The sequence below is a fragment of the Sorghum bicolor genome, chromosome 3 (genome assembly GCF_000003195.3).
Source record: "Sorghum bicolor cultivar BTx623 chromosome 3, Sorghum_bicolor_NCBIv3, whole genome shotgun sequence".
NCBI lineage: Eukaryota > Viridiplantae > Streptophyta > Magnoliopsida > Poales > Poaceae > Sorghum > Sorghum bicolor.
The window spans coordinates 53,894,887-53,918,612 of NC_012872.2; the positions used below are offsets into that span (position 1 = coordinate 53,894,887).

General features: G+C 43.9%; 2 protein-coding genes across 2 annotated transcripts; one reads left to right on the plus strand and one right to left on the minus strand.

The window, feature by feature from the left end:
* Positions 12,885–15,612, minus strand: LOC8082196 (F-box/FBD/LRR-repeat protein At1g13570). The gene is made up of 3 exons (XM_002458054.2): positions 14,632–15,612; positions 13,365–13,508; positions 12,885–13,268 (listed from the first exon to the last, which is right to left on the minus strand). Exons 1-3 carry the CDS (start codon positions 15,604–15,606, stop codon positions 12,885–12,887), a joined length of 1,503 nt encoding a protein of 500 aa, XP_002458099.1. The 5' UTR covers positions 15,607–15,612.
* Positions 21,714–23,454, plus strand: LOC110433443 (amino acid transporter ANTL1-like). The gene has a single exon (XM_021455599.1). The coding sequence runs from the start codon at positions 21,969–21,971 to the stop codon at positions 23,298–23,300; it is 1,332 nt and encodes a 443-aa protein (XP_021311274.1). The 5' UTR covers positions 21,714–21,968; the 3' UTR covers positions 23,301–23,454.

Genomic DNA, 23,726 nt, shown 5'->3' on the forward strand with positions numbered 1-23,726 from the left:
TGCATGGTGGGGGTGCTGAAGTGGATATGGGAAGGAATTATTTGCCTAGAGTTCGTCTAGGGGCTCTGGGTTGTACATGTAGATGGGCTGATTTGAACCAACAAGGTCAGATATTCGAGGACCTATGGGACTCATGGGGACCCATGTACGCATTTTGAAATCCAACCCCACCCTGATCCTATTTTTGGGCCAAAACCTGTAGAGCCGTTCGTTGAAAACTGCTGAAAGGTCCTTGTTTGGTTTTGGTAATTGAGTGACAACTTAGGTGGACTAATAGTGTTTATATGAGATACACAGGAGATTAGTCCACAGGTGAAGATGTGATGATGGAGGAGCTCATTGCACATGAGACATGACATGGAGTCATGTGACCAAGGTGGAGAATATCAAGATGAGGCTTGGCTTGATGGACCGGTTGCAAGAGTGAAGGGCAAGTCGGAGGCTTTGAAGCGAGGGACCGCGTGTGACGGTGAAGCTTGAGCAAGACTTGGCGCCGATGGACCGAGGCAACGGTGAAGAGCAAGTGAGGTCAAGATCGATGAACTAATACGGTCACGTGATGATATGAAGTGGATCATATCATTTGGTGATTGGTTGGTGCATGTGTTGCATCAACATTGGAGGAGATGGAATAGAAAGCGCAAGGCAAAGGTATAACCTAGGGCTTTTCCATTTAACCAGTCATAGGTGTGTATAGAAGTTTATGACCGGATTTAGGATAGATGGCCGTACTATCAAAAGGAACAAACTTGTTTGTATATCGGTCATCTAGTGCCACTTGAGCGATCTAACTTTGCATACGTGTTAGGATCGAGTGGCGTGGCAAGTTTGAGAGGCTAACTTCTTTGGGCAAATGTTTGTGAAAATGCTAACACATATGCACAAGGTGGTGTACACTTGGTGGTGTTGGCACATTTACAAAAGAGGTGGAGTTCCTAGGGTTGAGAGGGGTGTGGGTTCCTCTCGGCGGGATTCGACGCTTTTGAGAAAATCAAGTGCATATTTTCTATTGCGCCAGTGGGAAATTTGGAGAAGTCGCGGGGTTGTTTTTCTCTGGAAAAACACTCACCGGACGTAGGCCGTGGAGGCACAGGACGCTCTGCGTGAGCCTCCGGTGCACTGTCAGCTGCTGGCACAAGTGTAGAGTGCGCACCGGACGCTAGCACCGGACGTGGACAGGATTCTGTTCGAGCGTCCGGTGGTGCATGACGTCAGCGAGTGCGTGCGAGGTGTTTCTGACTGAAGAGCACCGGACGCTCAGGGTGCGTCCGGTGGCTTGCGTCCGGTGACCCTGTAAGTTTGTGGAGCTCTCTGCTCACGGGTCCGGTGTGCACCGGACGCGTCCGGTGTGACGCAGTAGAGTGTCCGGTGGTGCTGTGCAGGCGCGCGTGCGCAGTAGCCATTGGTGGCAATGGTCGAGTTCAAATGGCTAGTGACACGTGGCTGACGCCTGAGCACCGGACGCTGGGAGTTGAGCGTCCGGTGGCTCCCTGTGAGCGTCCGGTGCCCATGTGTTTGGCCCAGTGAAGAGGCAACGGCTAGTTTAGCCCTTGGGGCTATAAATAGAAGTGGTGGCCGGCCTTGGCTGGTGCTGAGCACCCTTGGGACTTAGTGTCCATGCTTGGGGAGTGCTAGTAAAGCCTCTAACTCACATATGCTTGATAGTGATCATCTGATTGTATGAGTGAGCGATTCTAGTGCGTTGCATTGAGAGATTGCATCGAGTGGCACTAGGTGTTCGTGTTGCAAGCCGGTGGTGCTTGTTACTCTTGGAGGTTGCCACCTCCTAGACAGCTTGGGTGCTTGTGACTCCGTTGAAGCACGCAAGGAGATTGTGTGGTGCTCCGGAGAAGAGATTGTGAGGGGTACGGTGCTCACCCCGCGGGGATCGCGAAGAGCAACTCTAGTTGAGCGAGACATGAAGAGCGACAAGTGGTCCAACCGGGTCAAGTGCTAGAGCTTGTGGTAAGCACTCCACGTGGGAGAGTGTGACTTGCGGGTCACCACTAGCAAGAGGACCGGCGGCAACCTTGGAGCTTGTCTCAATGGGGACGTAGCTTGGTGGCAACCCAGTGAACCTCGGGAGAAAAATCATCATGTCAACATTGTTCTTTCTGTTGGTTTGCAAGTCCCTGACACCAGCTTGTTCTTACATTCATATACTTGTGCTTGTGTAGTTGCTCTTGTAATTAGGTAGCTTGTGTAGCTTGCTAGTTACCTTCTTGCTTGTGTAGCTAGAAGTAGAACCCTTGCGTGACTAATTTGGTTTGTGTAACCTTGTTAGTCACGTTGCTTAGTTTGTGTAGCTAAGTAATTTGCGCTCTCTAATTTGGCATTGGTTGCCTTGTTATTGAGCCTTGCTAGTGAGCTTAGGAGCTTTTGTGCTTTTGCTTACTAGTTGTGTAGGAGCTCCGTAGTTTGCAAAGTACTAGTGGCATAGGCTTGTGTGACCTTGCTCCTAGAATTGGTTAGGTAAGCTCTTGCTAAGGTAGCACCTTGCTTGCTTGTTTAGGATCTTTTCAAGGTGCTAGAGAACTTAGATAGAGGAGTGTAGTCTTGGCTAGACCGATAGTTTTAATTCCGCATTTGTTTCGGTTAGCCGGCGTAATAAATTTTAGAAATGACTATTCACCCCCCCTCCCTCTAGTCTGCCATCTCGACCCTTCAACTGCCCCTGCCCCCAGTCCCGTTGGTTCTAGAACCCACGGGGACCTGTCCCAAACTTGACATGCTACCACCCCTAGTTTTGATGATCCTTCCATAGCCCAGCATATTAAAGCAGTTCCCAACAGATAAACCTTTTTGCCATGAGGTGAAGTTTAATTTATCCACCTCTAGTATTGCTCCCAATTGTATGGAATGTCAATGGCATCACAACAAGACGCAACTACATACCAAACCACACAAGCAATAACACATTGAAAAAAGAGATAAGAAATTGTTTCATTCTAATCATAGAATTGATAACATATGATGGGCATGCATAGAAAATTTTGAATTCTATGGGGTTTTTTTGTCCTTCCATATGTGAACAAAAGACCTCCTTGTTTCAGAGCATCAGGTGATCATATATAGATCTCACAAGAAAATTCTATTTTTGAACCATTTCCACAAGATCATACCATAATTTCCATTCAATCATATGCTAAGAATATATATTATCACACAATATATTTCATTCCTCCTTAAAGATAACTGAGAGCCATCTGTTGTATCCAATGTTGTTACCTATCTTCCTAAAGGGTTCATTAATTGTGATATCTTTCTCTATAGTTAATTATAGAGAATGGGATGAGATAAACATCAAGGCTTAACTAGCAGCTAGGAGTCAGTCCACACAGAAGAATGTTATCACCTCTGTATACAATACATCTTATCTTACATATATTCAGTATAGCTGGCTACAAAATGTTGGGTCGCTTTGTCACGCCGGACTGGTCCAGTCGGACCACATTTGTCCCCAATGCCTGGATCCTAATTCATCGCGCCCTCAATCATCATTAAAGGATCCTCATTCATCGCTCCAGCAGTCTAGCTGGTTCCTCGCGTCTCTTCCCCTGCACCTGCGCCTCGCCCTCATCCCTGCCGCCATTTCCCTCACCCTGCACCTGCCATTGAAGACCTTGATCAGTGCCGACAAAAGATGGTCGACAGTCTACCTAGGGGTATGCCCAAGTTAGTAGATTGTCGATAGATAGATGCGCAAGCTACGAACTAGATGGTGACGCAAGACAAAGACAAGGATTTATCTAGATTCAGCCATCATAAGGGCGTAATAGCTATGTCCTGTGTCTAATTGTATGATTCTATATATGAGAGATATCAATGATCTGTCCTCTAGAGGACCCCTATCCTCCTTATATACTTTGAAGGGACAAAGTTATAAGTAAAGTATCCTATTTGGTATAATATCTTCTTATAGCCTTGTGGTGCACGCCGACCAGTGTCATGCACCGCACATCTTCATCTTGTGGGCTAGGCTATCTCCGATGGTGCAGCCCATGTCGAGCCATGAGGGTATAGGGCTTTATACCCCCATAGCTAGTCCTCAAACTCCATGTATTGTGATGTGACATGCCATCTTGAGCTTCTTCAACTAGTGAGGTTTGAGTTCTTGTAGTCCCTGACCAGCAGGAGTGTTGCCTGATCAGTTGCAACAGTATTCCGACCAACGTGGACGATAGTCCACCACCATTAAGTCCGAAGAAGCAGGTTGTCCGAAGAATGCATGATGTTCTTGAGAAAAAAGATTTTTTTTTCCTGGTGAAGTATGCCAACTTTACTTTCTGAGAAGAAAAATAATGGTAACTTGTACAAGTGAGATTTTAATCATTAGAAGCGTAGGGATCGAAAAAGCGAGAACATTCACCGCAAGGTGAAGTGCGCCCACTTAGTCCCCGTGCCTAGTAGTAGGTGACATAGGCACGTGGTGCCAGGGTCTAAAAAGAAAAGTCTACATAGAAACTTTGATACTAAGATGTATTGCTAGATCCATCATACATACCGATGTAGTTCTCGAGCTTGCTGGAAGGCAAAGTATGAGTCTTGTAGCAAGGTCTAAAAATTAAAATCGCCTCTTAGTTGTATATGAGTCTATTTCATATGTAACCGAGGAGAGCAGTCTCCAAGCTATGGTCGGAGAGTGATCAACGCAGTCCTTGACCACAGCATAGCGAGTGTCTCCGAGCATTGTTGGGAATGTAAACGTGCTCAGTAGTCAGGGCAGTCCCCAAGCTCGGCATCCGAGGAGTACTGAGGAGTCCTCGAACATAGCTTGTTGACTGAGGCAAGCTCTTGAAAAATAAATATAATAAATAGGTAGTACATGATGTAAATATGAACTCTGAAGAAACAATTCAGCACTAGTATAATATGCAGTCGTAACTTTAAGCAAAAACTCTGTTTTTAGCTTTTTTATACTAAAGTTAGCATGAGTAGTAAATTCATCGTAGAGTTTTGCCAGCTCTGGTCTGACCAACAATCTATAGCGTGAGGCATGAAGCCTAGGCACATAGGATTTTCAGCCTCGCCAGAGAGCTACTGCCGACCACCCAAAACGCAGAGGGCGAATCTCGTGCACGTGTCAGGAGGAGTCAGAGACAGTGCCAGCTTTAGAAAACTCGAGTAGGAGAAAGAGCTAGTTGACTAACCATTAAGCAAAAAGTTATTTGAAGAATAATCATATCGAGGATATTATGGAGAACATCATGCTAAAAATTGAATTAAACAAAGTATTAGAACTGTACTTATCTTTGAATAGAAATCTGATCGTGGCGACGAAATTGTTGGGTCCTGATGCTGGTTGGGTAGATCTGTTGTGGCATGTGGGTACCTGCTCGGTACATTGATTCTGGATCAAATCTACCAAAGTTAGGGTTTCAGAGAGCTTATGGTTGACTTGATTAATAGCCTCGAGCAGGTCAGTGTAGTCAATCTGCCTCCCTTCATAGCAAGGAAGCAGGCGACGAGTTGTTGGCATGATCAGAGACGTTGCTGAAGTGGTTGGAGCTATAGCCAGCGCAATTGGAGCTAAAACCGACATCGGCGAAGAAGTGATCGGCACAGATCAGATATGCACCTCCTCCATGGTCGTGGCAGTGAAGCTAAAGTCGGTGGTCCAAGTGATATGGGTGATGGTGAACATGAGGCTGTCTGCCACGACCGTGGAGTCGAGGATGATGATCATCTGGTTTGCGTGGGTAGCTATACGCATACTTCCTACCTGGCGCGCCAATGTCGAGGAAAGATGGTCGGTAGTCTATCTAGGGGTATGCCCAAGGTAGTAGATTGTTGGCAGACAGATACGCAAGCTACGAACTAGATAATGACATAAGACAAAGACAAGGATTTATCTAGGTTCAGCCGCCGTGATGGCGTAATACCTACGTCCTGTGTCTGATTGTATTATTCTATATATGAGAGATATCAATGACCTGCCCTCTAGAGGACCTCTATCTCTCCTTCTATATTGTGAAGGGACAGAGTTACAAGTAAAGTATTCTATTTGGTATAATATCTTCTTGTAGCCTTACGGTGCAATGCCGACCAGCATCGTGTGCCGCATGTCTTCATCTTATGGGCTAGGCCACCTCCGATGGTGTGGCCCATGTCGAGCCATGAGGGTATAGGGGTTTATACCCCCATAATTAGATTTGACGATGCTCTACTACAATCCGAGATCACAACGCAAGAATATGTTTTGGCTGCTTCTCCGTATGAATGCTCAATTGATCCAAGAACGAAGGGACATCGCCCAAATTTTGTTGCAGGTTCCTCTATACTGCAGCCCCCTATCACGACATCCTAGTGTAGTACCTTAATCCTCCAATGGAAGTGGCTGCTGGAGAGGCGCCAAACATCCAAGCCAGGAAGCTACCTCAGGTCTCTGCTGGATGCTCAGAAGTTGTTGCTCGTATCTATACTCTACACATCCCCATCAGGCTAGCAGAGACATGCTACAAAGGTGATTTATCTTATCCATGTGTCAATTTTACATTATACATACTTGTTCACTGATGCCCCGCTGCAACTTTTGCCTCTGTGAACAATTGTTTATTTGTATTCATAGTTCCTATTTACCAATGCACATTGCTGGTTTGAGTAGGCATCTCAAATCGGGCTGCGTAAGTTTACATGATTCTTGTGATTTTAATTAGTAATTGTTGATGTTCCTGCTTTCAACCAAAATTTTGTGGATCATTCTAGCTATTTTTAAGTAGTAATTGATATTCCTGTTCATGGTAAATTTGATCATTCTAACATATTTTTACCATCAGTTTTACTATTTCAGTACCTATATATATTCGTTGTCCACATGTCTTGTAAATATACTACAAGTTCTTGTAACTCTTCTTAGTGCAAAATATTTCTTGTAAATATTACTGTAAGTTCTCATAAATGTTCTTAGTGCAAAATCTCGTAAAAATTTCTTAGTACAAATTCTCGTAAATATTTATTACTGTAACATATTCATTCTATTGTTGTAAATATGCTTACCACATGACTTACTGATTCTTTCATAGGAAATGAGGCCGAACTTGTTTAAGGGAGATTGAAATCATTCATCTTGCACACCACACAGGAGGATTTCAACATTGATATAAGTGATGTCACTAGTGTATCTTAGACACTATCACCTCAACCAGTTCATCAACAACCACCGTATTGTCCAGGACCATCGGCACGCCCTCGTTTAGAGGAGGACAATGGTGATGAGTGATGACGACTTCATGCAACCCCCAACTAGGCACTGTACAATAATCAATGTCGTACTACAAATATTGTTATTAATGCATGTAGAGATGGAAAACTGCAGAAAAAATGCCTCTCGCACGGATCCACCTACAAAGGTATACTACTATTGTGTCTAAATTATTATTATTTTTCCAAACAGTATCTCATTACATTTTTACCATAATAGTTCCTTATTTTCACTCTTATTATTTAGCACTTACTTTCAATAATGACACAAGTCACATGTCTCCTTTCTACAACCTAAACAACAAAAGCTTACCAAATATCTTCATGCACCAACTGTTCGATGTGCACCTTCAATTTTCAACTCATTTATTGATCTCCTCACCATGAGCCAGCGTACCGGAATCAATAATATGAATTTTGGCGGCCTCCTCCAGATCCAAGCAGACAAGCTAGTTAGCAGAGAAATATTGAAGTATCTATATGACAGGCTAGACCCTGTAACTATGATGTTGGTTCTTGCTAAAGATAGGGTTATACATATCAAACCTTTTACTGTTAAGCAAGCGTTTGGAATTCCAGACAGTGGCGAAGAATTATCTCTACACAACCCTGTCTGATTTCAAGGATTTTATTGGTTTACAATATGCTGAGGATGTGCACATGAAGTATCTACAAGAGATCCGGGAGGACGACATTGAGCTAGACTCCAGGATGCTTGACGACGACATGTGCATTAAAATTTTCTTTATGATCGCGTCTAACAAGCTGTTGTTTCCTTCCTCAGACAACAACTTATTTGGCTAGGAATTTATCTAGACTACCCACTATGAACTGGTGCAAGGATGTTACCAATAAAATCTGAGAAGTTGCATGCACGTGGCGCCTTGATAGAACAAGTAAAGTTTCGCCTTCAATTACAGGATGCACAAATTTTTCCGTTGGTCAGTTTCCCATTTACATACATAATATGCCTTCAAATATTATGATATAGCTGATTAGTTAGCCACATATTTTATAATAAAGTTATTCTCCAATATTTCCATTTTTGTTGGTGTAGATAGTGTATTTGAATAACTTACGCTGCAAACACCAGATCAATCACAAGGAGATTCCCCGTGCCAAGTACTTCAATTAAGATTTGATTAAAAAATAATTGTTGTTGATAAGACAAAGGACGACCAAGCAAAGGTCACATTTGGGCGATTACCTGTGACAAACAATAACTATTGTCCTCCATTTTTAAAGGCAATCCTCTGTGTCAATGCCTATTTACTACCACTTACCTATTTCCATTTTATGTGAGCAGCTTAGGGACATCAATGATGCTGTTTACTCATAATTCTATTCCAGAAAACTAGCAAACATTCAACCTGTGTCTACTATGCAGTTCTCTAGCATTCTTTCAGAACTAGTTGGAGTAGTCAATGTGACGGTTGCCAAGCCAAAGAGGAAGCTGTTAGTGCAAGCTTTTGTAGAATTTGACATCAAATCAAAAAGGGCAACAACTTACTTAAACATGGGAAAACTAATGCTACAGACTTCACATGACCAGCTCGTTGCAAAGGTGCGGTCAAGTTTGGAGAACCAAAGTTTTGAGAATAATAGCATAGATCACCAGGCTCAACCAACCGCTCCTAGTGCAGGTCCACAGATCTACCCACCACTTACTCTTTTGTTCAAAAATATTAGTTAATCTGACCTTGTTTATTGTTTGATGAATGAAGCACATGCCAATGATCTTGACATGCATGATATCCATAACAGCGTATAGTCTGAACATGTAACCGAAGTGCCAAATCATTCTAAAAGTAGGGGAAATCAGTTATTTGTTGATAATTGTATTGGTAAATGCAACTGCAGTTATGTCTCCACTAATTTACATTTTATTTGTTTCAGGATATGACATAACCAAACATATACCAGGAGGCACACGTGCCATTGCAACAGAACAGTCCCACGGAGGCTGTGGCACCACAGCTCACACGGATGCCTCAGTGAATCATTTTTATGTGGTTTAACAATGCCCATAGTGGAGTTATGTAGATATTTGGCCTGAACAATGTCTTGCCAAATGCCCTTTTCATGTTCTAGTTTCTTCCACCAATACCTACACAAAAGACTAATGTTAATTATCATCAAATCTTCTATACCTAGACCTCCCTTCCTTTTGTTTTACAAATAATAAGCACCCATTTCACAAGATTATACTTTCTCTTAGTGCTACCACGCCTCTCCAGAAAAATATCCTCCTTAGCTTATCTAGCTTCTTAATCATGGTTTTAGGAAGACAATGGATGGAGATATGATATGTAAGGGGATTGGAGAGACTAGCATTTATTAATGATGTGGTACTAACCAGCAATGGATAAGATGCTACCTTGTCTTGCCTAGTTTTAATTTTTAGCACTCTTTTCTTCTAATGGCATCCAGTTCACAACATGGAGATGTATTTATACTTATTTAATATAAGTACAAATATTTCAATTATGCTATACATAATGCAAAAGTAAACAGTTGAGAAAGGTAAAAGAAGGAAGCCTAAAAATTTGTAATGTCGTCATACTCTTTGTGGCTTCATTGAACAAAAATTATCAATAGCAAGTGCACCACTTGTAAACTCTAGTGTAAATCTCCTCTCAACATATACCATAATTTTTGTATAGCATACTTGCTATTGATAATTTTAAAGCCACACGGAATAAAGCTTACATTTTTGTTCTCAATATATAGAACTGGCACACTTCCTTTAGAACTCAATATATAGCATAATTTTTGTATAGCATCATATGCCTTTAAATTAACTCCATGGAAACCAAATGTTCCATTTCATTTTAAAGCCTTGTCTTAATAACGTGTTCCACTGTGAAAAGTGAAGACTCCTTCAAGAAACAGATAGTCAAACAAACTGAAACAATTGTGTTCCTATAGGCTTTAGACATTCATGATTATATCCTTCAAAGATTAATAAGAAAGTTACTCAATTAGCACATCAAAGAGATAAAATTGAATAACAAAGCACAAATAATGAGGTGCTTGGTCTGAGGAATGGCGAATCATCACCTTCTCCCTCCTCACAGTTTTTGTTCAAGTTAGGGAATAAAATGATGGGTTGATCAATGACCATATCACTTCAGGCATCATATACATATGGTTGCCTATTATCTAAAAAAATATACATATGGTTACCATAAACATGTGGGACGGGACACTCAACGAGAGAATTTATGGGATAAACTCATGATGGACCATCATTTAAGATGAGATGATTTATTTCATAAACCAAACATCTAAAGGACGAATAGCTAGGCTATTGATGTTTCACAAAGATCTCCAGGTCTCGGTTCGTACATACTCATTGCCAGTCACCTCACCATTGCTCGAGTACTCCTGCCCTAGCTGCCTATGCTGCCTCAAGGCCTCATAAGCTACAGTAGTGTCGTTGGTAGCGATAGTAGGAGTGTATGTAGGACTGGAGAAGGGCTCTCTCTTCAGTTGAATTAGACACATGTTGTGAGGCAAACTGGAAGGACCCCATCCAGTAATCACGCAATAATAATGCGGTAGCAAAATCAGCACTTGGAGCCTGGATGCATGTCATCAATACATAAAAAACATGAATACATAAATCCAAGTCGGACCAGCTATAGTGCAAACAAAATCTTACGATTTTGCGCAATGAATTACTGGTCAGAGCACTAGCATGCAACTTCTTACCGGAGGGCATATGATGCTCCTTATGAATGTCATCACTCTTGATGTCCTTCCAGAATACTACGTGCAAACAACAGTTTTCATAACATTTCCCACTAATAAACTGTAATATGTTTAATCAGCCAATCATCACATCCACTCAAAACCTATACTGGATCAGACGGGTTCCTAATAGAGCAAAAAAAAAGTTTGTTCAAGATAGACGTAGCAACTGTGAACACTGGTTAATAATCTAATAACCTGCAATTGATCAATAGCTGTACAGTGTACACAGATATTATATTAGTGGCAGTTAATGAAAAAACAATAAGAAACTTCTTAAGCTGTGGTTGCAGTTTGTTCTGTTTTTTTTTCAAAAATAAGAAAATTCAGAAAACATCAACTAAAATGTTGAATGTATGCAAAATTGCATTTATCTTGGAAAAGGATATTTCTCTGGAGCATATTTAACTTTGCTTCTAGCCAAAATAACATTGTTTAGAAACTTCGAATCATGTTAGCCAGGCTAGATATGAGATGACATATTAAGGCAGTATGATGAAGATTTCCACCAGTGTTACACCTCTAGCTAGGGCTGTAAGGAGTAGCTAGGAACCAAAAAATATATAAACACACTGTTGATTCTGTATCAGTTCTCTATCAAATTCTATTATTTGATATCTGGGAAATAAGCATTTACTAATAACAAAGAAGAACTTGAGGAAATGTTGACAAAAGAAAAAACTTGTAAGTTTAACGTTAATTCATTATTGATCTAGATATTATATATATGTCTATTAGTTATTGTCACCTGCTGTGCAGATAAACCTAGCATAAGCCTAGCTAGTTTTTTTTGACGGCATGTTTAGGATCCATGTTAGTAAATATACTATGCAATTATAGTCACACAGAAGTGTTTAATGATAACTAAACATTTCATGTACTAGTACAATTTAATTGGTTAAGTGGTAGATTAGATGCACCTATGCTCCGCAAATGGATGGATCGGAGTAGCATACTGCTCCGCTTCTGTGTTGACCTTATTACCTGATTTTAAGAGCACAATAATATCACGCTTCATTTCTTTTATTAAAAAAAACTCATTAGGTACACCTCTAACATGTCATAACCTAAAACATAAATTAGAGTCGCTGAGCTTATGAGCCCAATCTACTAGCCATTTAACAGCGTTTTTCTCTTACAACAAATCAGCCGACAATATTTTCTGTCATAGCTTATCAGGCAAACGAGAACAAGGCAAACAATAAATCTAACGCTAATAGACCTGACTTAGTTGGTTCGCTTGTCAGAAAAACCATGGCCGAAAGTACTATTCGCTGATTTATTATAAAAGAAAAACACTCTTGACTGACAGAAAAAAAATATAGCTTATAATACAAGCGAAGCTGGCACAGAGCTTCCGACAGAGGCTAGAGTTTAAGGCCCCCAATATAAAATGTAGAAGTTTAAGCTTTGCGTGCCGCCAACAAAACCTTGGTGATCACCCGGTGTTGCTGCAGACCTGACTGGCCTTGAGTCGCCATAACTTTATTTGATGGCTGCCTTTAACAATGACTTGGCCCCCCTTCCCTATCGCTTCATGCATACTTATCTTCAAACCAGATCAAAATTTCAAGCATGCACAGGCATAACAAAATATCTGGCAAGGATGCCTGATCAGAGTATTTGTACTTTTCCATGTTACACCCAGCAAAATAGCAGAAATACCCAGTGTGCAGAACATTTCCCTTTGTGGTAGAATCTGTTTAATCCATCTAAAGTATAGTTGCTGGTGACAAAGGTTTATTTTCTGTCTTGCTCTTATTACAAATCTTTTTCAAGCTACCACAGTTCTAGGGAGAAGCAACAAACACTAAGAAACAAATACTAGAATAGATCCATGCATGCATATTGCATGCTAAAACTTCAGTGAATGGTACATTGCGCATATCACTTGCAATGCAAGGATCATGCATGAAATAGAGGTAGGGGCTTCAAATATACTCAAAAGGATCACTAAGTGACAGATCAGATGCTGTGCTGTACTCCCATTCCTTGTGATTACCGGTGATGATATCCAATGTACTTTCTTCACTAGCCCATTTAACCTCAGACATAGAGTTCATTAATCTAGCCTTCAACAAACTGGGCGGTTCCATAATACTTCCACTGATGGTAATACGCATATGCTCCAGCAAGGTACATGTCTGTGCAATGCTTTTAATGAACGAGAGCTCGCTGTTGTTGTCCATACCATGGAAGTGGTAAAATGAAAATTTCTTTATTTTTGAAATGCAGGTGATGAGACTGAAAATGTCATTGTTCCAGAAATCGGGACCACGCTCATCATCTGCACGACGAAGTGGAGCCGGTGCAGACTGCAAAAATATATGCATATATATGCAACGGGTTATTCACTAACGAATCAACCGCATAATAAATTGGCATGTATTTTGCACTGTAGGGTTAGTTACCTGGATGTGCAAGGTTCTAATATTAGGAAAAACTCTGAGGTAAGCTACGAGCGTCCTTTCGTCCTCCCGTACTCCAAACCGTATCTTTATTGCCAAGATCTCAACGCTAGGAAGCATAACGTCCGGTTTGGGCCTTGTCCCCACCTGCAATATAATATATATACCAGGTGATTGAAAATACAAAAGATAGATGCAAGGAAATGTTGAACATGACATATCATGATGCATGTTAATTAGCGCCTATGCGTGTGTTTGGGTTCACGCTGCACAGTAGATGAGCCAACCGGTATCGCTAGGGCTTCACCGGTCGGCTTCTGATTGTTTTAGAAGAGGGGAGAGAAAATCTGCTTCATGAACGGTACGGTGTCCGCTACCATACATGAACAGTGAAATATCAGGTAGGAAGCTGAAGCTGCAAAGAGCTATGACAAAGAGAGCACATGCATGGAAACAAAATCTAATAGATAGATAGATAACTAAAAAGCAGCTGCTTCATCATACATATATACCAGGTGACTGAAAATGCATGTAAAGCCTATAGATATATGCAATGGAAAGGAAGGAGGGTTCGGATGGAGCTTCATAGCGCGTCTAACTAAAAATTTATCTCCTTTTCTCGGGCTAAAACTTTACTAAGATTGCTGATCAATAGCAATTATCCAATAGAGAAAACAAAATGTCCAAGAAATAGAAATTACATGCTTTAAGCATGTACACAGGCTACCCAAATCGACTAGAGAACCTAATCATCTGGATGCTTGTGCTTCCGTTTGAACATATTGAAACTAGCTAGCTAGCTAGAGATGGGGCTCTGGATGACATGGCTATTGCGAGACACTACGCGCGGCGCACACGAGAGAGCAACGAGACTGGGAACACTGAGGCAAACAAGCAATTATTCATCAAGCTTCTAATAAGCAAACATCAAGACAACTACTCAACTAGCAATTACACCACCAAGCACCATGCAGTCTAGCTAGAAAATAACTATATACGCATATGCAGCCATACATGTGCAGTGTAGTACGATATGCATGTTGTGATATGTATCCTTTGAAAGTTCATTCATCGACGGCAAGGGGGGGCCGGAGGCCGGAGCCCACTATATATGGCCCCAACATGGCTCTGATCCGCCGGTGTGGGCACATATATCATGATAGATAGAATTGAAGGTTAACTAATAAAGACATGGAAACACAGCATCATATCATAGATAGAGGACAAGCAACTGCTTGCTTCATTCACGATCGATATATGCCGGCCGTACCTTGATGACCGTGTCCCCGCTCTCGAGGATATGGAGTCTGGGATCCAGGTAGCCAAGAATCCGAAGGTTGGGGGCTCCTCTTACTATTATCCTCGTCCGTGGAGGGACGAAGAACTGGTTGGTTCGCCACAGAATGACACGCTCAATGCGCGGCGCGTCCACGGTGAGCTTCAGCGGCTTGAACTGCCAGAGCAGCAAGCACTCGAGCCTGGGGCATAGGACGTCGAGGTACGGCGGCACCCCGCTGCCTTCGATGAAAGCCAGCATCTTGAGCACCGGGCAGCCGGCGAGGAAGTCACGGATGTCAGTTTCTGGCACGAACGCGTGGCACAGGACGAGCTGCTCCAGGTTGGGAAAATGAACAGCGCGCCGGTGCCCCGGCCTGCCGGGCACCGGTAGGTGCGGCATCTGGGAGAGCGCCAGGTGCAGGCGCTTTAGGGATTGGCACCGGAGGAGCTCGACGGAGAGGACCATCATGGCTGTCGGCCACTCACAGTTGAGGACGACCAGCTCCTCCACGCCCTTGGCGGCCATGATCCGGAGCCACGCCCTGAGTGAGCTCGCCGGGGACGAGGTGAGGCGGACCAACCGGAAGGGGCCCGGGTGGCTCCGAAGGATTGCCGTGACCTTGTCCCAGACCACGTCCCTTGATATGTCCTCGATAAGTTCCGTGTCCTCGTCGTCGTCCACGAGCTCGTCCACTCCGGCGGGCCGGAGCTGGACATCGTCGAGGACGAGCGGGATCGAGGACCAGATCGAGCGCCAGCTAGAGGAAAGCACGACGGTGGCGCCTCCGTCTTTGACGGGTAGCTTGGAGACGATTGTCCGCTGGATATCCTCAGGGAGCTGGCTAATGCGGTCCTCCTCACTGGATCCGGCGAGCGGGACGACGACTGCGGCGGCGTCGGGCTGGGCAGCGTTGGTAGTAGGTGGCGGCGGAGGGAGGAATCGGAGGCAAGTCCGTGCTGGAACCATGGTGGACTGGCGGCTGGCGGCTGGCGGCGTCGGGGTGACGAAGGTAGGAAATGGGGACGACTGACTGACTGAGCGCTCTGACTCACTCTGACTGCCCTAGCCCCTGCCTACCTAGGGTTTGGTGCTGGGCTAGTGTCGGAAAAAAAAACATGTGGGCCAACCGGACCGGGCCTACTACAAGAGTGTCCTTTTCTTTTTCCTTTTTTATAAAAAGTTTCCTGGCCTTTTTCCGCGTAGAGATAGGAAATAACAAGCCTAACAGTGGTTACGGTACAGATATGGGTGTGGATACCTCGCTTTTCATTCGTTGATGGTAAAAATATACTCGCAGTACTATACTGACTCCTATCACAAAAGAATATAACTATAAGATCCGTGATCATCAAACTTGTTTAAATTTATAGAAGTTTTATATAAGGTCCGATTTGACAAAGCTTAGCTTTATCATTAAAGCTTTTTTTTTGTGCAAAACAACTTCATATGAGCAGTTTTTTTGTTGAAGCTGAGTTGTTTCAGAAAAATTATTTGGCAAAACAACTTCACAACATGGACCAAATGAATAAAATGACTATAATACCTCTTGTTTATTATTGTTCTTCTATTTTTTCTCATGAGATTTTTTCTTCGCACATCTTCTTCCACCACCATTCTCCTCCCCTTCCTCGGCGGCGGCTTCTTCCCCCACCATTCTCCTCCCCTTCCTCGGCAGATCCGCCGCCACCCCGTGCCCCTCCATGTGCCACTACAAGCCCCCGCCCCTGCCTTCGTCCCCCATGCTCTCCATGTCGCCGCAGGTCCTATGCTCCATCGCCGAGGCTGATGTCCCCAAGGCCTTCTCGGCCTCGTCTTCGGTCTCCTCAGCTTTGGCGACCGAGCGCTGCTCCCTCGTGTGCTGCCACTGGCTAGCTGTAGATGCCGCCACCCGCCTGCGCCTCGCGCTCGACGCCAGGTCACTGCTGCTCGCCAACTTTGCCCTTTCCCACCTTGTCGCGCGCTTTCGTGTCGTCTATCATAGCAGCTAAAAGCCCTAGTTTGGTTTTAGATAATTGATGAAACCCAAAGTACTAACTTCTATGCTAAGTGTCTGTAGATTAGATAAGGTTAGTGCATACGAAGTAATGGAGCAAGAGATGATCATGGTGATAATGGTGATGACCACAAGGTGATCAAGTGCTCAACTTGGAAAATAAAAGAAAGAGAAAACAAAATCCTATGAAGATCAAGGCAAAGGTATTGCTTAGGGTTTTGGTTTTGGTGATCAAGACACCATAGAGGGTGTGATCACCTTTAGGATAGATAGTCGTACTATTAAGAGGAGAATTCTTTGGCTAAGCGGTTATCGAGTGCCACTAGGTGACATTGTTCCTGTGCATGCATGTAGAACCTAGTGTGCTAACTTAATTCTTGAAAATGTTTATGAAAATATGCTAACACACGTGCACAAGGTGATACACTTGGCGGTTAGCATATTTGAGCAAGGGTTGAAGAGGTGGAGAGGGGTTTGGGTATCTTGCTTTTGAGAAAATAAAATACATATTTTCTATTGCGCTGGAGGCCGACTTGAAGAGGAGGCCAAGTCATGGGAGTGTTTCTCGGGCGTCAGACGCTAGCCCAGCGTCCAGTGCGTTGTGGCCGAGTGACGTGCTTCTAGATAGTGCGTCGGAGCGTCCCACGAGTAGCGTCAAATGCAGCTAGGGTTTGTGAGTTGTGCGCGTCAGACACTGGCAGCGTCTGGTGCCCAACCGTTGAACGCGTCCGATGACCCTACGTGTTTGCAGACCTCTCGGAGTAGCGTTCGATGCCTAGGTGTCGCGTCCAGTGCATAGCACCTGACGCGTCCGACGCGTGTTACCTGCAAACTTCGACGTTTAAGTGACCGTTGGAGATCAATATGTCATGTTTGACTGAGGACACGTCGCAGCGATCCAGCGGTGCTGTCAGGGGACCGTCGGATGCTAGAGCTACGGCGGACACCCCGGATAGAGGGTGTTTTCAGAGCCTAACGGCTCTATTCTTTGGGGACGCTTATAAATAGTGTTTGGCCAGCTTGGGGCTTACTCTCTTGGCATTCTAACACTCTTGACACCTTTGTGAGCCTAACCAAACACATCCTACTCATCTCCATCATTAATTCATCATCACACTAAGATTGGGAGTGATTCCAAGTACATTTGCTTAAGTGATTGCATCTAGTGGCACTTGAAGATCGTTTGAGCTATGATTTTCTTGTTACTCTTGGTAGTTGCCGCCACCTAGACGGCTTGGAGCAATGGAGTAGGATTGGGATTGGTACAAGTTGGTGATTGTTCGTGGCCATCTCACGGTGATTGTGAGGGATCTTGTACCTTCCCCGGCGGAGAGCCGAAATGTAACTCTCGTAAATTACTTGTGTCATTGAGTTACCTCACTTGTGGGTATGTTCTTGCGGTGTCCTAGTGAGGACGAGGTTCGTGCAACACCTCTTAGCCACCAAACCACCAAGTGTTGGTCGACACAACGGGGACTAGTGTGCCAGCAAACACGTGAACCTCAAGAGAAAATCTTTGTGTCCATCTCTTGTGATTGATTGGATTTCTCCTGGTGATTGGTCTTCATCATATTGATTGGTTCACTTTCCTCTACGTGTTGGTATAAAATTCATTCTTACTCCTTTACATTCCCGCAAACTAGAGTAGCTTAATTTTTTTTATAGAAACTTAAGGTAGCTCTCTAGTACAAATAGTGACCTAGTCATTGATTGAATTTAGAGATTATAGCAACTAGAATTGTTGGATAGATGGCTTGCAAACCCTCAATTAGAGTTAGAGCAAAATGCTTTGCTTTGTTATTTACTAACCTCTTGCTCTAGTGAGTCTGTAGATTTTTTAAATAGGCTAGTCATCCACCCTCCCCCTCTAGCCATGCATATTAGGACCTCTCAGCAGCCTCCCTTGGCGACCTCTAGCGGTTGCGCTTGCGCTCCCTATAGCAGGCTTTGCCCCCATGACTGTGTCCTTAGCAAGATGTGCCTCCACCCACGCCTCCGATGCACTCCTCCCAAAGAGAGAGGGCACTTGCAGTCTTTTAGGTTCACTAGAGCCCACTTATATATGTGATGATAGTACTTGCAGATTGGTCATTTTGATAAGTCTATTAGCCACAAATATCAAAATACGGTATTTGAGTTGCATTGAAAGATAAAAATTTTAGACAATGGCATATAGAATTCCCCTAAATGATAAAAGACAAGGCAACAATTTCTCTAGAAAGAAACATAAACAACAAAAAATACAATAACTAGGAGGATTCTCCGCGCGTTATCGTGGATATGAAGAAGGAATATAAATAGGCTAGAATGTGTATTGCCTAGTTGGACAACTTGCATGTTTAGAGAAATATGTGACTTGATGACGTGAACATTAGAATTGCATGAGTTAGTGGATTTTAATTGTGTGTGATAGTGTATTGCCTAGTTAGATAGCTTGCATGTTGCGAGAAAATAAGTAGTAGGGTTTTGCTTTATAAGAGTATAAGATGAAGACATAATGGCATGTGTTAGTTCGATGTGTTAGTGGATGTTCATGTGGACACTTTGCATGGTGAGATAGTTGAATGTGTTATGTGCTAGTGGAATGCTGTAGTGGATTGCTCGCAAAAAAAAGAATGTTGTACTGGATGCTGATGTGGATATTTTGCATGACAAGAGAAATAGCTAGTGGAGTTTATCTTTATAAGAGATAGAGATAAGAATTCCATGTGAATATGAAAATAAACAGAAAAAACACAATATACAACCGACATATGTATAATAGAAAAAACATCACAGCTCATAGCTTAAACTTTCACTTCACATTTTCACCTAGAAATTCAATGAAATGATACAAATAAATACACAATTTATTTAAAAGATCTGAGATTTTTTATTAAATTTTAAAAAACGAGAATGCTTGAAAATCATCCATATTCTGCAACTTCAGCTTAAAGAACAGCAGCAGTTAGAGGAAGCAACATATCAGCATTCCGTCATCAGAAGAAAACTCCAAACATGAACTAAACAAGGAAAACTCTAGGTAACCCCCTCAATTATATATGGTGGACTACTTCATCCCTGAGCTATAGTTCTACCTCTGAACTTTCCAAATAAATAGGTTGAATAACCCCCTCAAGTATTTTTGGATGGCAGTTTTGCTACAGCGTGGTTTTGTCATTTTATTTATTTATTTATTTCCATTGAATCTTTGAAAAATCATAGTAAATCATAGAAAAATCATAAAAATGCTAAATCTAATTTTCTTAGACTCCACATGAGTAGATCTACACAATGAACATATAATATAGCATGCTTTAGTATAAAGTTTTTGCTGTAGCTTTAGATTTTTAATTAATTAGAATAATTCATAGATCTAAAGCTACAACAAAAAAATTATACTAAAGCATATCATATTACATATTCACCATATAGATCTACTCATGTGGAGCCCATATTAGATTTTTTATTTTATGATTTTTCTGCGATTTATCATGATTTTTCAAAGATTCAGCAGAAATAAATAAAAAAGAAAAACACAAAACACCATCACCGTAGCAAAACCACCGTCCAAAATCACTGAAGGAGTTATTCGACTGGTTTAGAAAGTTTAAGGGGTAGAAAAAACTAGTTTATAGTTTGGGGAAGAAAGTAGTCCACCTTGTATATAGTTGAGGGGTTATGTAGGCTTTTTCCAACTAAAAAATAGCAACACATATGTTAAAATTTAAAATGAATGACTATTGTCCACTTGGGAAATGTTTCAATTCAGTTTCCAGTCAAAAGCAACATGATTGTAATAAAGCAGTATAATTTACATGACTAGATCCATCACACGAAAAGAAGTAACATCTAGGCGTCCAACACAAACAAGGCTGATAACAAGGCTACAAAATTGGGTGCAACTGGTAGACAAGATTATCATAAGCACATCAATCCACACCCCATAAACATCAGATCAAATGGTGGGATATATAACAACCACCATGCAGTGCAAAGAAATAGAAATTCATTCTACAGCTGTGACAATAGAACTTTGGTTCTACATAAAGGATCTGCAAAAGAAATAACAATTAATACAACACAAGTAAGATGTACATATATAGATTAGTAGAGGATACAGCCTAGAATATGCACAAAAAGGGTCTTGCTTCTACATCATCCATTTCTTCTCTTATTCCTTCCTTCCTTCCTCCTCCTTCTTCCTTCCACAAAAATGGAGGGGGCTCAAGGGGGCCGGGCTCCATTGTGCGGGAAGCGAGGAGGGAGAAGCTTGAGCCCCATCATCGCTGTGGACCTGCACCACCTGAGACAAACTTCTCTGAGAGCTGGAAAACACTATGTTTTTTAGAAAGTTATTAGGTACTAGGAGGTGCTCTAAAAAAATAATTTATTCATTTATAACTAGAAATTTGTCGCGCGTCAAATAATTAGATATTCAGAGAACAACATCATACAAGATATCGTGACAAACTTCATAAATAAGACTAGATTATTGGCCGTTTGGCCTTTGAAGTTTGGATCACCCATTTTAACGTAGAGGCACTTATATATTGCTAGTAAACGGAAGGAGAGAGAGATTTACACGACTCATGACGACGTAGACTTGTTCCAAAAAAAAGAACGACGTAGACATGTGATGGTGGTGCGCACGTCGGTTGGGAACGCCAGGCACGGACCCATGCAGTTGGGTTCTGCGTTAGATCCTGAAACTTGAATTAAATTCTACATCAATCCACTTCAATACATGTAGATTGAGTTGAATACAACAACATCCAAATAAAGCCTTAAATTTTGATTGAGTTGAATACAACAACATCCAAATAAGGTCTTAAATTTTTGGCACGACACGCACGGCGGGCCAGGGTGCCCTCGTTGTCCGCCGGTTACATGGCGCAGAGGCGCCGCCGCATTTTGCACATTTTTTTGAGCTGGTATCGATATCATACTCGTTTTGGGACACGGCGGATAGCGATAATGACATGAGCACGCGGCTCACATGTGTGTGCCAAACTATTATTATTTGCCGCTCCGCCGGGTGCTCACGTCGTTTCACTCCGCCGTGATACGACTCGATCGGCTGCGCGTCACCACATGGATCTGTGCGAGCAATCAGGCTGAGTCCGTTCAGTTATAGCGACCACCTTTCCAATCAGAGTCCCAGGTGTCCGACCAACGTTAGAAAGGCGTTGGAAGCTTCGTTTCAGTCATCACTCGCTAAACAGGCAGCAGCACGACTGAGGACTGAGCTATATATATATAGCAGACCCTCTGGGTGTTTGTTCCATCAAATTCAAGACTCCCAAGATCCATCCATCCAACAATCATCTCAAGCCACACAATCTCTCGATCAGAAATGGAAGGCCAGAACACTTGCGAAGCAGCAGTGTTGCCGGTGAGCACGCTCAGCGAGCCTCTCCTCGTGGGGAAAGCCGCTGACCTGGCCACCGCCGGCGACGACCTCGAGGCGCAGCTCACCTCGTACCGCGCCACCGGCGGCGCGTCCTTCTCCAGGACGTGCCTCAACCTCACCAACGCCGTCTCGGGGATCGGGGTGCTGTCCATGCCGTACGCGGTGGCGCAGGGCGGGTGGCTCAGCCTGCTGCTCTTCGCCCTCGTCGGCGCCGTCTGCTACTACACCGGCACACTCATCGAGCGCTGCATGCGCGCCGACCCTGGCGCCATCGCCAGCTACCCGGACATCGGCAAGTTCGCCTTCGGCGCCGCCGGCCGGAGGGCCATCGCCTTCTTCATGTACGTGGAGCTCTACCTCGTGGCCATCAGCTTCCTCGTCCTCGAGGGCGACAACCTCGACAAGCTCTTCCCGGGCTCCAGCGTCCACCTCATGGGCATGGGCGGCGGCTACAGGCTGCAGGGGAAGCAGCTGTTCATCGCTCTGGCCGCCGCCGTCGTGCTGCCCACCACATGGCTCAAGAACCTTGGCGTGCTCGCCTACGTCTCGGCGGTCGGGCTCGTCGCGTCGGCGGTCCTGACGGCGTCGCTGGTCTGGGCCGGCGTGGCCGAGACCGGCGGGTTCCGCAGGAACAGCACCAGCGTCCTCAACCTCGGCGGCCTGCCGACATCGCTGGGCCTCTACTTCGTCTGCTTCACCGGCCACGCCGTGTTCCCCACGATCTACTCCTCCATGAAGAACAACAGGCGCTTCTCCAAGGTGCTGCTCATCTCGTCGGTGCTGTGCAGCGTCAACTACGGGCTGACAGCGGTCCTGGGCTACATGATCTACGGCGACGACGTGCAGTCGCAGGTCACGCTGAACCTGCCGTCGGGAAAGCTCTATACCAAGGTCGCCATCGTGACGACACTGATCAACCCGCTGGCCAAGTACGCGCTGCTGGTCGCGCCGATAACGGCGGCGATCGAGGAGAGGTTCTCCCTTCCTGCTGGGAGCACGCCGGCGAGGGTGTCCATCAGCACCGTGGTGGTCGTCAGCACGGCGGTGGTGGCCTCCACGGTGCCATTCTTCGGCTACCTCATGTCGTTCATCGGCTCGTTCCTGAGCGTCATGGCGACAGTCATATTTCCCTGCCTCTGCTTCCTCAAGATCTACAGAGCCGAGGGGATCCGTCGTGCCGAGGTCACGGCGATCGTCGGAATCCTGATGATGGGCGTGTTCGTAGCCGTCACGGGCACCTACACTTCTCTGCAGCAAATTATAAGCGCTTTCTAAGGATTTATAGTTATAGCTAGTGCTCTGCTCTCACAAAGACTTCATTGACGTAAAGTGCTCCAAGAAACGGAGCGTGCAAATTTTTCAACAACTTGTACTAAGTACTAACCTTGAATTGATTATGGAATTAATTAATACTCCCACCGCCGTGAAATATTCTGTATAGATACTCCCTTCGTGTAGAGTTTAGAAATTATTTAGGACAATGACACGGTGAACAAAACACAGCTTTGACCTCTTACTTTTATAAAAATATTTAGAAAAAATCACTACTACAGAATGAGGCATTGGTCGATGCTCAAAATGGCCAAAAACCTCGGCCTTTTTGCCGCCCGGGGTTAAAGACCCCTTTAACACCGGTTCGTAACACGAACCGGTGCTAAAGGGTCCTGCCCAACGGCTACTGACAGGTGCGGGCAGAGACCC